Source organism: Dipodomys spectabilis, unplaced genomic scaffold (genome assembly GCF_019054845.1).
Source record: "Dipodomys spectabilis isolate Male_0828 unplaced genomic scaffold, ASM1905484v1 ptg000422l, whole genome shotgun sequence".
NCBI classification, from domain to species: Eukaryota; Metazoa; Chordata; class Mammalia; order Rodentia; family Heteromyidae; genus Dipodomys; species Dipodomys spectabilis.
This window is the reverse complement of record NW_024871099.1, coordinates 4,778,007-4,790,687: the sequence shown is the minus strand read 5'-3', so window position 1 is coordinate 4,790,687 and position 12,681 is coordinate 4,778,007. Positions and strand designations below refer to the sequence as shown.

The window sequence follows — 12,681 nt, the reverse complement described above, 5'->3', positions numbered from 1 at the left end:
GCTGAATGTGTGGGAACCCCCAAGGTTCCCAAACTCTGCGGTGGTTCTGGCTTCGCTCCAACTGCTCTTGGCAGCACACTGCTCACCACGTGAGAGCAGAACCCCCTTTCATTACGCCCCCCACCCACTCTTCAGTCCTGGAAGCACCCCTTGTCTGTGGCTTGAAGTCCTCCGAGTCTGCTTCTCTGCAGCTCCGGTGATGCTTTGAAACTCCAGCAGGTTGGCTAGGGGCGCCGGGCGTGGTCTGATTATAATAGCCACGCCCACCAACAGCTCGGGACACGCCCCACTTCCCTCAAGACACGCCCCTTTCCCATTGAGAAACTCCCACGGCCCGAATGAATGAGGGCCACAAAGGCCCTGGGTCTTCGCAGCGGGCGCGCCCCCTCAGCCCAATTGGGGGTGTGGGAGTTGCAACACCTGGGTCTAGAGAGGGGGTGTGGGGCGGGTCTCGTCTGGGTTGGACACCTGCACCCTGCTGGGGCGAGGGGGGGGAGAAGGAGAAGAAAATAGATGAAGGAGGAAGAAGAGATAAGGGAGGAGAAGAAGGAGGAGGAGGAGGAGGAAGAAGAAGAAGAAAAGGAGGAGATGGAGGAGGAGGCAGAGGAGGAGGAAAGAGAGTGGAAGAAACTTGCTCAGCTCAGGTCCTGGAGGGATTGGCACTGAGTGGAAACCAAGCTATAAATGGGAGTCCTTGGGGCCTCACCAGCTTCCTTGCCCTGGGGAGGCGGGGCCCAGCACTCCCCCGGGTCTGGCAGGGTCGGGGAGAGGGCATCTGAGTAACCCCAGCCATCAGCTAAGAGTCCTAAAAAGAAAAAAAGGGACTCAGCTCCCTACAGCTCCTTCCTTCCTTCCTTTCTTTCTTTCTTCCTCTTTTTCTTTCTTTCATTCTTTCTCTTTTTCTTTCTTTCTTTCTCTCTTTTTCTTTCTTTCCTTCCTTCCTTCCTTCTTTCTGTTTTTTGCTCGATCACGTCCTAAGATCTACGAATCCAGGCCCCTTCCCAGCCCCCACCCCCAGCCTTTCCCTTTCCCAGGACCCCCTCAGCCCCTCTCCCCATTCTGCCGGCTGGGGCCCCTCGTCCCATCCCATGGTTGCCCAGCGACGGCTGGGAGGCGGCAGCGTTGGAGTTCAGGGCTCAGGCCGGGAGGCTGGGAACCTGGCAGCTTGTTCTGACGGCTCCAGCCGGGGCGGTTCCCACGCAGCAGCAGCAACAGCAGCTGGCCAAGCAGGTGGGAGGGATGCTGAGTTTCTTGAAAAGGGGCGGTGGGGATAGGGAGTTGGCACCCTCGGTCTGGCATTCCTGGACCTGTAAGGATTGTGGGTCCACACTCAAGACTTTCAGTAGTTCTTGGGTTCAGACTTGTGCATCCCTAATTCTCAGAGGATTGGCTTTCCAGGATTGTGAAATACTGGAGGTTCAGAGAGATCTCTGCTGGCTGTGATCACCTCAAGTCTGGGTGCCTGGAAGGGCTGCCTCTAGTCCAGTTGGAAAAGGGTTAGAAAATCTAGTCTTAAGTATTAGTGGATTTAATCACCAATCTCCCTCCCACCCCCACACAGACCCAGGAGGATTTGAAAAATCAACAAACAGTGAACATCTGCCCTAAATCCAGTGGGAGGAAGGGAGAGGATTGGAGATCTGGGTCTCTCTCTCTCTCTCTTCTTCTTCTTCTTCTTCTTCTTTTGTGTGTGCTGCTATTCAGGGGCTTGAATTCAGGGCCTGGTTACTCTCCCTTGGGCCTTTCCATCAAAACTGACCTTCTACCACCTGAGTCATACCTCTACTTCTGGCTGTGTGTGTGTGTGTGTGTGTGTGTGTGTGTGTGTGTGTGTGTGTGTGTATGTGTGTGTGTATTGTGTGGTTAATTGGACATAAGAGTCTCATGGACTTTCCTGACTGGGGTTGGCTTTGAACTGCAATCCTCAGATCTCAGTCTCCTGAGTATCTAGGATGACAGGTGTGAGGTGTGAGCCACTGGTGCCCAGCTCAAGATCTGGGTCTCTAAAGAGAAGGGCTAGGGGCTGGGAATATCTTTTAGTGGTAGAGTGCTTGCCTCACATGCATGAAGCCCTGTGTTTGATTCCTCAGTACCACACACACAGAAAAAGCCAGAAAGGGAGCTGTGGTTCAAGTGGCAGAGTGCTGTCTTTGAGCAACAGAAGCTTAAGGACCATGCCCAGGCCCTGAGTTCACACCCCAGGAACGGCAGAAAAAAAAAAAAAAAAGAAAGGACACAAGACTCTTTATCTCTAATTACTCCCCAGAAAATCAGAAGTGGTCTGTGACTCAGAGTAGTAGAGTACTAGCCTTGAGTGAAAAAGTTCAGGGACAGCGCCCAGGCCCTGAGTTCAAGCCCCATGACTGAAAATAAATAAATAAATAAGATGGCCATGGGTTTAAGACTCCTGGGTTTGGGGGAGGAAGTCAGGTGATGGAGTTGTTTTTCCAGATACCTGACAGACTTCCCCTTCCTGCTCTCTGGGGCCAGGGGTATGGAAAAAGAGAGAGAGAAAGAGAGAGCCTGTGGTCCCAGGAGCATGCTGAGCAGGAAAACAGCCAAGGTAGAGAATAGGTTTGTGCTAATTAAAGGTCTCAGCAACCGCAGCTTTACACCCTGCTCCCCAGAGACACCATCTGGTTCAGGCCCCATGACAAACACTCTCTTTCCCCAGGTCTGTATCCGCCCATTTCCCAAGAGTTGGGCAGAACATTTGGGAAAGGAAATATGGGGGGGGGCCCTAAGAAGTTAATAATGGACGTTGAGGGAGAAAGACCAGGTGGGGGGACAGCAGGAAAGGGGGAGCAAATGAACAGGTGCAAGTCCCACAGGAGATAAGCAGGCCCAAAGAGCTTATCCCATGTGAATGTGTGTGTGTGTGTGTGTGTGTGCATGTACACACACTGGGATGAGGAGGCCAGCCAGCATATGGTTCTAAAATTCAGGGATCAGAGTCAGGATTCAGAGCTAGAGAAACTAATGAGAAAAAGACACAGGCAGAGGATGACTGAGAAATGAATATTTATTGATCTCCGGGTATATGAGAGACAGAAGGTGAGGTAGCAGGAGTGAGAGAAATGAAAAGAGACCCCCAAAATTTGAAAAGCAGCTGGATGCTGATGGCTCACACCTGTAATCCTAGCTACTCACGTTTTGAAGCCAGCCCAGGCAGGAAAGTTGGTAAGACTCTTATCTCTAATAAATTAAAATAATAAAATAAAAACAAAACAAAACCAGAAGTGGTGTTGTGGTTCAAATGGTAGCCTTGAGCAAAAGAAGCTCGGGGACAGAGTTCAAGCCTCAGGACTGGCCAATAAATAAATAAATAAAAACTTTTAAGAAAGAGCAGAGCTATGTGTACAAAGAGGGAGAGGTGGCTCATGCCTGTAATCCTAGCTACTCAGGAGACTGAAATCTGAGGATTGTGGTTCAAAGCCAGCCTGGGCAGAAAAGTCTGTGAGACTCTTATCTCCAATGAACCACCAGAAAACTAGCAGTGGTGCTGTGGCTCAAGTGGTAGAGCACTAGCCTTGAGATGAAGAGCTCAGGGACAGTGCCCAGGCCCAGACCTCAAGCCCATGATTGACAGAGAGAGAGAGAGAGGGAGAGAGAGAGAGAGAACTAGCGAAAGGCTGGCTGAGGTTCAAACATGTAATGCACAGAGATGAGAGAGGCCAAAAAGAGATGGAGAAGTATAGAAAGATAAGTCAGGTTGGTTGATGCTGGGTAGATGGAAAGGGGACAGACATATAAGAATGGAAGATGGTAGAAACAATGAGAGAGGCTTTTACTAATGGACCTCCATGCTGGACTCACCATTATATACACATGAGGGCTGGAGAGCTTGGGCCCTGTTTTTCACTCCTACCCGTGCCTGTCTCATAACCTGCACCCTCTCACTGAAGACTCTCGTACACACTCCAACTATTCCGCTTTTCCTTCCTCCTCCCTCCCTCCATCCCTCCCTCCCTTCCTTCCCTCCTTCCCTTGGCTTTGCAGTTCTGGCATTTGGACTCAGGGCCACAGGCTTGCAAGGCAAGTATTGAATCACCTAAGCCATGCCTCCAGCCCTGATTACTTTAGCTCTTTGTTGGGCAGGGCCAGACTGGATAGTAGAGCCTCCTACCTATACTACTCAAGTAGCTTGGATTATAGGTGGGTGCCACCCTGCTGACTGTATTGAGATGGGATCTCATCAACTTTTTCCCTCAAAAACTTTGATCCTCCCAGTGCCTGCCTCGTATGGACACTCATGCCAAGCCTCTTTGTAGAAATTGTGTTGTTTTTGTGTTGGTGCTGGGATTTGAACTCAGGGCTCAGGCATTGGCATTGTCCCTTAGCTTATTTGCTCAAAGCTGGTGCTCTACCTGTTGAGCCACAACTTGATTGATTGATTGATTGACTGTGCTTCATTGGAGATGTGGGTCTCACAGACCTTCCTGGCCAGGCTGGCTTTGAACCCTGATCCTCAGATCTCAGCCTCCTGAGTAGCTAAGGATAACAGATGTGAGCGTTTACAGCTTACACCTGCTCTCACACACACTGATAGCTGCCTGTACCCTTCCAGTTTCACACCCAGCCTTGCACACTCTCCTGAAGCGCTGTCCTCCATCACTGAGGGAAGGGAGGGACTTGCCAAATGTCTTACATTTGGGTTGAGAGGACCAGGGGAGGCCCTTCTTGCCCGCAGAGGCCCAGGTTGCTGGTCCGCAAGCTGAGCTTGGAGATAGGCCTGGGGGGGGGGAGACTGGGCTCCCCACCTCCACCCTGGGGGCCCTTGAGGTCCTGGGGACTGGGGAGGCACCCAGGAATGTGCCTGGCATGTGCTGACAGGGGATTTCAGACTCCAGCTGGGTGGGGAGGAGCCTGCTGGGCAGAGGTGGGGCTGGAGCTGCAGGAGGGATCTGGGGGAGGCGGTAGACCGAGGGTGAACTCAAGCTGGGTCTGAGGATTGGCTCAAGGCTTGCCACGGACCACATCAGCCTCTTCTCTCCTGGGTTTTTGTGGCCTGCTGCACTCTTGGCAAGTGGTTTTCCTTTGAGGCAGCTCAGGGTGGTAAGACAGGAGCGGGGGCAGGGGGTGACAGGCGTGCAGAAAGAGGTTATAGGAGAGAGGGGAGGGGTGGGGACCAAGGTAGATGCTCAGACAGAAAGAGCCTCGGGGAAAGAATAGAAAGGGATTCACAGGTAGATAAACTGGGAGGGAGAGAAAGACAAAGAAACATTCCTGGGGGCCAGAGGAAAGTGGGGGGGGGGAGAGAGAAAGAAAGGAGAAAGTCAGAGAAGAGAAGCAGAAAGAGAAGTCGGCCAAGCACCAGGGGCTCACATCTGTCATCCTAGCTCCTCAGGAGACTGAGATCTAAGGATCGAGGTTTGAGGCCAGCCTGGGAAGAGAAGTTTGTGAGACTCTTATCTCTGACTAACCACTAAAAACAAAAAGAAAGAAAACAAACGCTGTGACTCAGTGGTAGCATGCTGGCTTTGAGTTGAAAAAGCCAAGGGCCTGAGTTTAAGCCCCAGGACCAGCACACACACACACACACACACACACACACACACACACACACACACTCAGGAGGCAGACACAGAGGACCTAGGCCAAGACAGCGAAAGATGCGGAGATCAATGGGCATTGTGGGGTCCACTGTGAAGACCCCCATTTGGACCCTCCTGATGCTCACGGGGCTGATAACCACAGGTGAGTCCGGCTCCATGGTTTCCCTTTTCATTCTCTAGGCCTTCTCTGCCCTTTCCTACCAACCCCTCTGTGTTCACAGGCCTAGCCCAGTCACCCACACCAGCTGCAGCCCGTCGCGGCTTTTGGGAGCTGCCTAAAAACCTGACGGCTGTGGAGGGGACCGCGGTGGAGCTGCGGTGTGGGGTCACAGCTCCGGGGAGTGTCATACAATGGGCCAAGGATGGGTTACTTCTAGGCCCTGACCCTCGGATCCCAGGCTTTCCAAGGTACCATCTGGAAGGAGATCCAACCAGAGGTGAGTGATCAGAGCCTGAGACAACCCCCCCCCCCCCCCCCCCCGCCCCTTCCCCAGGCCACCAGCAGAGGCTGTGGCCCTAACTTTGGGGGTCTCCCCACAGGTGAATTCCACCTCCACGTGGAAGCTTGTGAGCTCAGTGACGATGCAGAATATGAGTGCCAGGTTGGCCGTTCGGAGTTGGGCCCTGAGCTCGTGTCTCCTAAAGTGTTTCTCTCCGTCCTGGGTATGAGAGAGACCCCTCCTCCCTACCTCCCTCTGAACCCACCAATCTGGGCTTCCAGCCCTCTCCTGCTCTAGACTCAGAGGGCCACACTCCCAGTCTGTCCTGTCTCTGACTCTGGAAACATGATTTCTTTGTTCTCTTCCTCCTCCTCCTCTTCCTCCTCCTCCTCCTCTTCCTCCTCCTCCTCTTCCTCCTCCTCCTTTTCCTCCTCCTCCCCCTTCTCCTCCTCCTTCTTTCTCCTTCTTCTTCTTCTTTTGTGCTGGTCCTGGAGCTTGAACTCAGGGCCTGGGCACTGGCCTGAGTGTTTTTGCTCATGCTAGTGTTCTACCTCTTGATTTACAGTGCCACTTCTGGCTTTTTTTTTTTTTTTTGTGGTTCATTGGAGATAAGAGTCTCACAGACTTTCCTTCCCTAGGCTGGCTTTGAACCCCAATCCTCAAGATTGAGGTTCTGATCCACAAGATCTCAGTTTCCTGAGTAGCTAGGATTACAAGCATGAGACACCGGTGCCTAGCTGCTCACATCTTTCTTTTCTTTTCTTTTTTTTTTTTGCCTGTCTGGGGCTTGAACTCAGGGCCTGGGTGCTGAGCTTCTTTTGCTGAAGGCTAGCACTCTTCCGCTTGAGCCACAGCACCACTTCTAGCTTTTTCTGTGTATGTGGTACTGAGGAATGGAACCCAGGGCTTCATGCATGCTAGGCAAGCACTCTACCCCTAAGCCACATTCCCAGCCCTCACAGCTTTCTTTTTTTTTTTCTTTTTTTTTTTTATTTTCTTTTATTTTTATTTTTTTAATTTAATTTAATTTTATTTGTGAACATACTGTACAGAGGGGTTACAATTACATGGGCAGGATAATGCGTACATTTCTTACCAAGCATTGCAGCCTCCTCCTTTGTTTACCCTTTACATCCCTTCCCCCTCACATCTTTCTTGATATGACATTTTCTTACCAGTTCCCCCCAAGACGCTTCAGCTGACCCCTGAGGCCGGAAGCACAGTTACCTGGGTGGCTGGACAGGAGTATGTGGTCACGTGTGTGTCTGGGGAGGCAAAACCAGCACCTGACATCACCTTCTTCCAGAGTAAGTGTGGGGGGTCATTGGGAGCAGCATGACACCCCTGAAGTGGGGACAGGGTGTGTTCTTGTCTGTTGCTTTCTCCTTCCTTCCTTCCTTCCTTCCTTCTTTCCTTCCTTCCTTCCTTCCTTCCTTTCTTCCTTCCTTCCTGCCTTCCTTTCCCTTTCTCCCTTTCTTTCCCCCTCTTCCTTCTTTTCTTTTTCTCTCTTTTTCCATCTTTCTTTTTTCCCTCCCTCCCTCCCTCCCACTCTCCCTTCCTTCTTTCTTTCTTTCTCTTTCTTTCTTTCCTTCCTTCCTTCCTTCCTTCTTTCTTTCTTTTTTTTTTTTGGGTCCGGCTGTGGAGCCTGAACTCTGGGTCTGGGCACTGTCCCTCAGCTCTTCAGCTCAAGGCTAGCGCTCTACCACTTGAGCCACAGCGCCACTTCTGGATTTTTTTCTTTTTGCTTATGTGGTGCTGAGGAATCGAACCCAGGGCCTCATGCATGCAAGGCAAGTGCTCTACCACTGAGCCACCTTCCCAGCCCTTTCTTTATCTTTCTTTTTTAATCTCTTTCTTTCTTTTTTGTGCCAGTCCTGGGGCTTGAACTCAGGGCCTGGATGCTGTCCTTGAGTTTCTTTTTTGCTTAAGGCTAGTGCTCTACCTTTTTTTTTTTTTTTTTTTTCTGGTGATGGGGCTTAAACTCTGGGCCTGAGTGCTGTCCCTGAACTCTTCGGCTCAAGGCATAGCATTTGATCATTTGAGCCACAATTCCACTTCCAGCTTTCTCATAGTTTTATTGCAGATAAGAGTCTTGAAATTTCCTACCTGGGCTGCTTTTGAACCTTGATACTCCAGATCTCAGCCTCCTGAGTAGCTAAGATGACTGGCATGAGCCACCAGTGCCAGGCTTGTCCAGTACATTCTAGGAACCAGAAAAGGGGTCATGCCTGACACTGGGACCCAGGAGCCAGCAGGAGGAGACATAGAGGGGAGGCATCCAGAAAACCAAGACTGCTGATTTAGAGCTTAAGAGAGGCTGTGGCATTGGGAAGGTGGCTTAGTGTTAGAGTGCTTGCCTAGCATGCACAAAGTCCTGGGTTCCATTCCTCAGTATCACATAAACAGAAAAACTAAATAAAAAAAAAAGAGGCTGAGGCACTAGTAGGACAGGGGTGATGATGGCGGTGTGGAAGTGAGAAACTGTGGATGGCCTGCAGGGTAAAACACTCTAAGGAGGTGAGCAGAATGGAGAGGCTGCCGGGTGCTGGTGGCTCATGCCTGTCATCCTAGTTACTTAGGAGACTGAGACCTGAGGATCACCGTTCCAAACCAGGTCCAGGGTAGGAAAAATCCATGAGACTCTTATCTCCAATGAACTACCAAAAGCCAGAAGTGGAAGTGTGGCTCAAGTGGTAGAGTGCTAGCTTTGAAGGGAAGAATACGAAGGGAAAAACTCAGGCTCTGAGTTTAAGATCCAATACCAGCACAAAAAAGAAAGAAAAAAGAAGGGAGGGAAGGAAGGAAGGAAGGAGGGAGGGAGGGAGGGAAGGAAGGAAGGAAGGAAGGCAGAAAGGAAGGCTCCTGAATGAGTGGAGGGGATGGAACTGGCACCTCAAGTTCTTTACTCTAGAACAGAGAGGGAGCGGTTATCAAATCCACCTGGAAACTTCCAGGCCATGCTCCCCAGAATCTACTTTGAGGGGAACCCAACCCTATCCCATTGCCCTTCTCGTTCCTCAAGGTGAACAAAAAATATCTGATGTCTCTTCTGATGTGAGTGAGGGGTCCCAGGAGAAACTCTTCACCACCGAGGCCACGGCTAGGTATGCAAATTGGGGGTTTCCTTCTTCCCTGACCTCCAGACTCCACCCCCCAAGAGCCCCATATATCAAAGAGACCAAAGCACAGAATATTGGGATGCAGATAAACATCTGGTCCAATTCTTCACCTGAACACTTGAAAGTCGTTCATGGGACCCTGAGGTTCAGAATTCTATTTTATTTTATTTTGTCAGTCATGGGGCCTGAACTCTAAGCCTGGGTGCTGTCCCTCAGCTCTTCAGCTCAAGGTGAATGCTCTACCATTTGAGCCACAGCCCCACTTCCAGTTTTATGGTGGTTTTTATTGGAGATAAAAGTCTCATGGGGGGCTGGGAAGGTGGCTCAGTGGTAGAATACTTGCCTTGCATGCATGAGGCCCTGGGTTCGATTCCTCAGCACCACATAAGCAGGAAAAACCAGAAGTGGTGCTGTGGCTCAAGTGATAGAGTGCTAACTTTGAGCTGAAGAGCTGAGGGACAGTGCCGCGCCCAGGCCCATAGTTCAGGCCCCACGACCGGCAAAAAAAAAAAAAAGTCTCACAGACTTTCCTGCCCTGGCTGGCTTTGAACCGTGATCCTCAGATCTCAGCCTCCTGAGTAGCTAGGATGACAGGTGTGAGCCACCAGTGCCTGGCTTGTAGTTCAGAATATTAAGCACAAAGATTCATCCAGGGGCTCTGCTGCTCATGGCTCAATTCCCAAATCTCACCCATGGGGCTCCAGATCCTAGAGGAAGTTAGTGTAATGGAGACTGAGTTCAGATGTGGGGAACTCAGATGCACCCCCTCTTCATCCTGACTGCCTACACTTCAGATGGTGACCGAACCCCAACTTCCTACCTCAGGGTAACACCGCAGAGCTCCGATAATGGGCAGGTATTTGTCTGTGAAGGGTCCAACCCAGCTTTGGTAACTCCCATCCAGGCCTCCTTCACCATGAATGTTCTATGTGAGTAGAAAACAGAGGCAGCTGTGGGCTGTGGGCTATGGGGGGAGCAAGGTCTGGGAAGGGGGTGGTTCCAGGGTTCCAAGAAAATCCAGGCACTCCGAGAAGACACAAGAGTCTTCAGAGGCAGGCTACGTGGTATTCCCTAGTCCCCCCAGGACCTCCTGCCATCGAGTGGCCAGGCCTGGACAAGGGACATGTGCAGGCAGGACAGAGTCTGGAGCTGCCCTGCGTGGCCCGAGGGGGAAACCCACTGGCTACCATACAGTGGCTAAAGGTGAGGGAAGAGGCAAACATGGAGGTGGTGGGGAGGAGAGGGCAGGGAGTGGATGCTGGCTTCTGGGCTGGTCTAAGCCTGTCCCTTTGTCCAGAATGGCCAGCCGATGCCCACAGCCTGGGGCACAGAACATACCCAGGCGGTGGCCCGCAGCCTCCTGGTGATGACTGTCCGGCCAGAAGACCACGGAGCACGACTCAGCTGTCAAGTCTATAACAGCGTATCCCCAGGGACCCAGGAGCAAAGTGTCACACTGCAGGTCACCTGTGAGTGCAGTGCCAGCTTTCCAGCTGTCAAACTCATGTCCCCGAGGAACATCTGTCTGGGTCCTAAATCTTTTTATTTTTGGTTGGTCGTGGGGCTTGAACTCTGGGCCTGGGCGCTGTCCCTCAGCTCTTCAGCTCAAGGCGAGCGCTCTACCACTGGAGCCACAGGGCCACTTCCAGATTTCTGGTGGTTCACTGGAGATAAGAGGCCCGCCGACTTTCCTGCCTAGGCTGGCTTTGAACCATGATCCTCAGATCTCAACCTCCTGGGTAGCTAGGATGACAGACGTGAGCCACCAAATCACTTCTGACACTAGGGATCTCATCATCTGGTCTGTGGTCTGTCTGTCTGTCTGTCTGGGCTGGTCTGTGATGACCTCTCATTCCTTTCTATCTGTCCTCCAGTTCCTCCCAGTGCCATAACCATCCTGGGATCTGCATCACAGTTGGAGAACAAAAATGTGACTCTCTGCTGTGTCACCAAGTCCAGTCGCCCACGGGTCCTGCTGCGATGGTGGCTGGGCGGCCGGCAGCTGCTGCCCACGGAGGAGACAGTTATGGATGTGAGGAAGGGACCAGCCTCCAAGACTTGGCCATGATTCCTCATCCTGATAAAGGGACAGTGTGTGTGTGTGTGTGTGTGTGTGTGTGTGTGTGTGTGTGTGTGTGTGTGTGTGTGTGTGTGTGTGTGTGTGTGTGTGTGTGTGTGTATCCTGGGGTGGGTCAGATCTCTGAAGTCATGGCTCCCCATGTCTGAAGTTCCTTTCTGCTAGGGCCTGCACGGTGGCCACATCTCCATGTCCAATCTGACATTCCTGGTGCGGAGAGATGACAACGGTCTGAGCCTCACCTGCGAGGCCTTCAGCGAGGCCTTCAGCAAAGAGACCTTCAAGAAGACGCTCACCCTGAATGTAAAATGTGAGTCCTACCCCAGTCCCAGAACCCCCAGGCCTCAGAGACTCTGTCCTGAGGCCCAACCCAGAGAAAATAGTTATTCTTCTCTCCTCTCCTCTCCCTTCCCCACCTCTCCCCTCCCCTCCTCTCATCTCCTCTCAGATCCTGCCCAGAAGCTGTGGATTGAGGGACCCTCTGAGGGGCAGCGCCTCAAAACTGGGACTCGGGTGAGGTTGGTGTGTTTGGCCATTGGGGGCAACCCAGAACCCTCCCTCATCTGGTTCAAGGTGAGTGCCAAGCAAGGCATATGTGAGAAACAATTCCAATGCTCTCCTGAAGAATTATGGGAGGGAGGCTGGGGATGTAGCTTAGTGGTAGAGTGTTGCCTAGCATGCATGAAGCCCTGGGCTCCATTCCTCAGGGCCACATAAACAGAAAAAGCTGAAAGTAGTGTTGTGGCTCAAGTGCTAGAGTGCTAGCCTTGAGCAAAAGAAGCTCAGGGACATGGGCTGGGAAGGTGGCTCCGTGGTAGAGCGCTTGCCTTGCATGTAAGAGGCCCTGGGTTCGATTCCTCAGCACCACATAAGCAGAAAAAGTCAGAAATGGTGCTGTGGCTCAAGTGGTAAGAGTACTAGCCTTGAACTGAAGAGCTGAGGGACAGTGCCCAGGTCCAGAGTTCAGGCCCCATGACAAGCAAAAAAAAATTGAAAGAAAGAAAGAAACTCAAAGACAGTGCCCAGACCCTGAGTTCAAGCCCCAGGACTGGCAAAAAAAAAGAAGGAAGAAAGAGAATTGTGGGAGATCTCGGGGAAAAAATACAACAAACAAAAATTTTCTTTAAAAATAAAATCAAGGGCTGGGAAGTCGGCTCAGTGGTAGAGCGCTTGCCTTGCATGCCTGAGGCCCTGGGTTCGATTCCTCAGCACCACATAAGCAAAAAGAAAAAAGCCGGAAGTGGTGCTGTGGCTCAAGTGGTAGAGCGCTAGTCTTGAACTGAAGAGCTGAGGGACAGTGCCCAGACCCAGAGTTCAGGCCCCACGACCGGACCAAAAATAAAATAAAATAAAATAAAATAAAGCCAGGGGCTGATGGCTCATGCCTATAATCCTAGCTACTCAGGAAACTGAGATCTAAGGATCACAATTCAAAGCCAAAGCCAGCCCCGGCAGAAAAACCCATAAGACTCTTATCTCCAATTATCCAG

At 51.5% G+C, this 12,681-nt stretch overlaps 1 protein-coding gene across 2 annotated transcripts in view; it reads left to right on the top strand.

The window, feature by feature from the left end:
- The first annotated feature begins 5,533 nt into the window (after window positions 1–5,533).
- Nphs1 (NPHS1 adhesion molecule, nephrin) overlaps window positions 5,534–12,681 on the top strand; it is a 21,831-nt gene continuing 14,683 nt past the window's right edge. For both annotated transcript variants that reach the window (XM_042667972.1, XM_042667971.1), the window contains exons 1-11: window positions 5,534–5,697; window positions 5,777–5,992; window positions 6,096–6,218; window positions 7,174–7,302; window positions 9,018–9,099; window positions 9,940–10,043; window positions 10,190–10,317; window positions 10,412–10,583; window positions 10,989–11,146; window positions 11,357–11,501; window positions 11,640–11,764. In XM_042667972.1, the coding sequence (XP_042523906.1) occupies window positions 5,613–5,697; window positions 5,777–5,992; window positions 6,096–6,218; window positions 7,174–7,302; window positions 9,018–9,099; window positions 9,940–10,043; window positions 10,190–10,317; window positions 10,412–10,583; window positions 10,989–11,146; window positions 11,357–11,501; window positions 11,640–11,764 (1,467 nt within the window). In that variant the 5' untranslated portion in view covers window positions 5,534–5,612. The remainder of the gene's footprint in view (window positions 5,698–5,776; window positions 5,993–6,095; window positions 6,219–7,173; window positions 7,303–9,017; window positions 9,100–9,939; window positions 10,044–10,189; window positions 10,318–10,411; window positions 10,584–10,988; window positions 11,147–11,356; window positions 11,502–11,639; window positions 11,765–12,681) is intronic.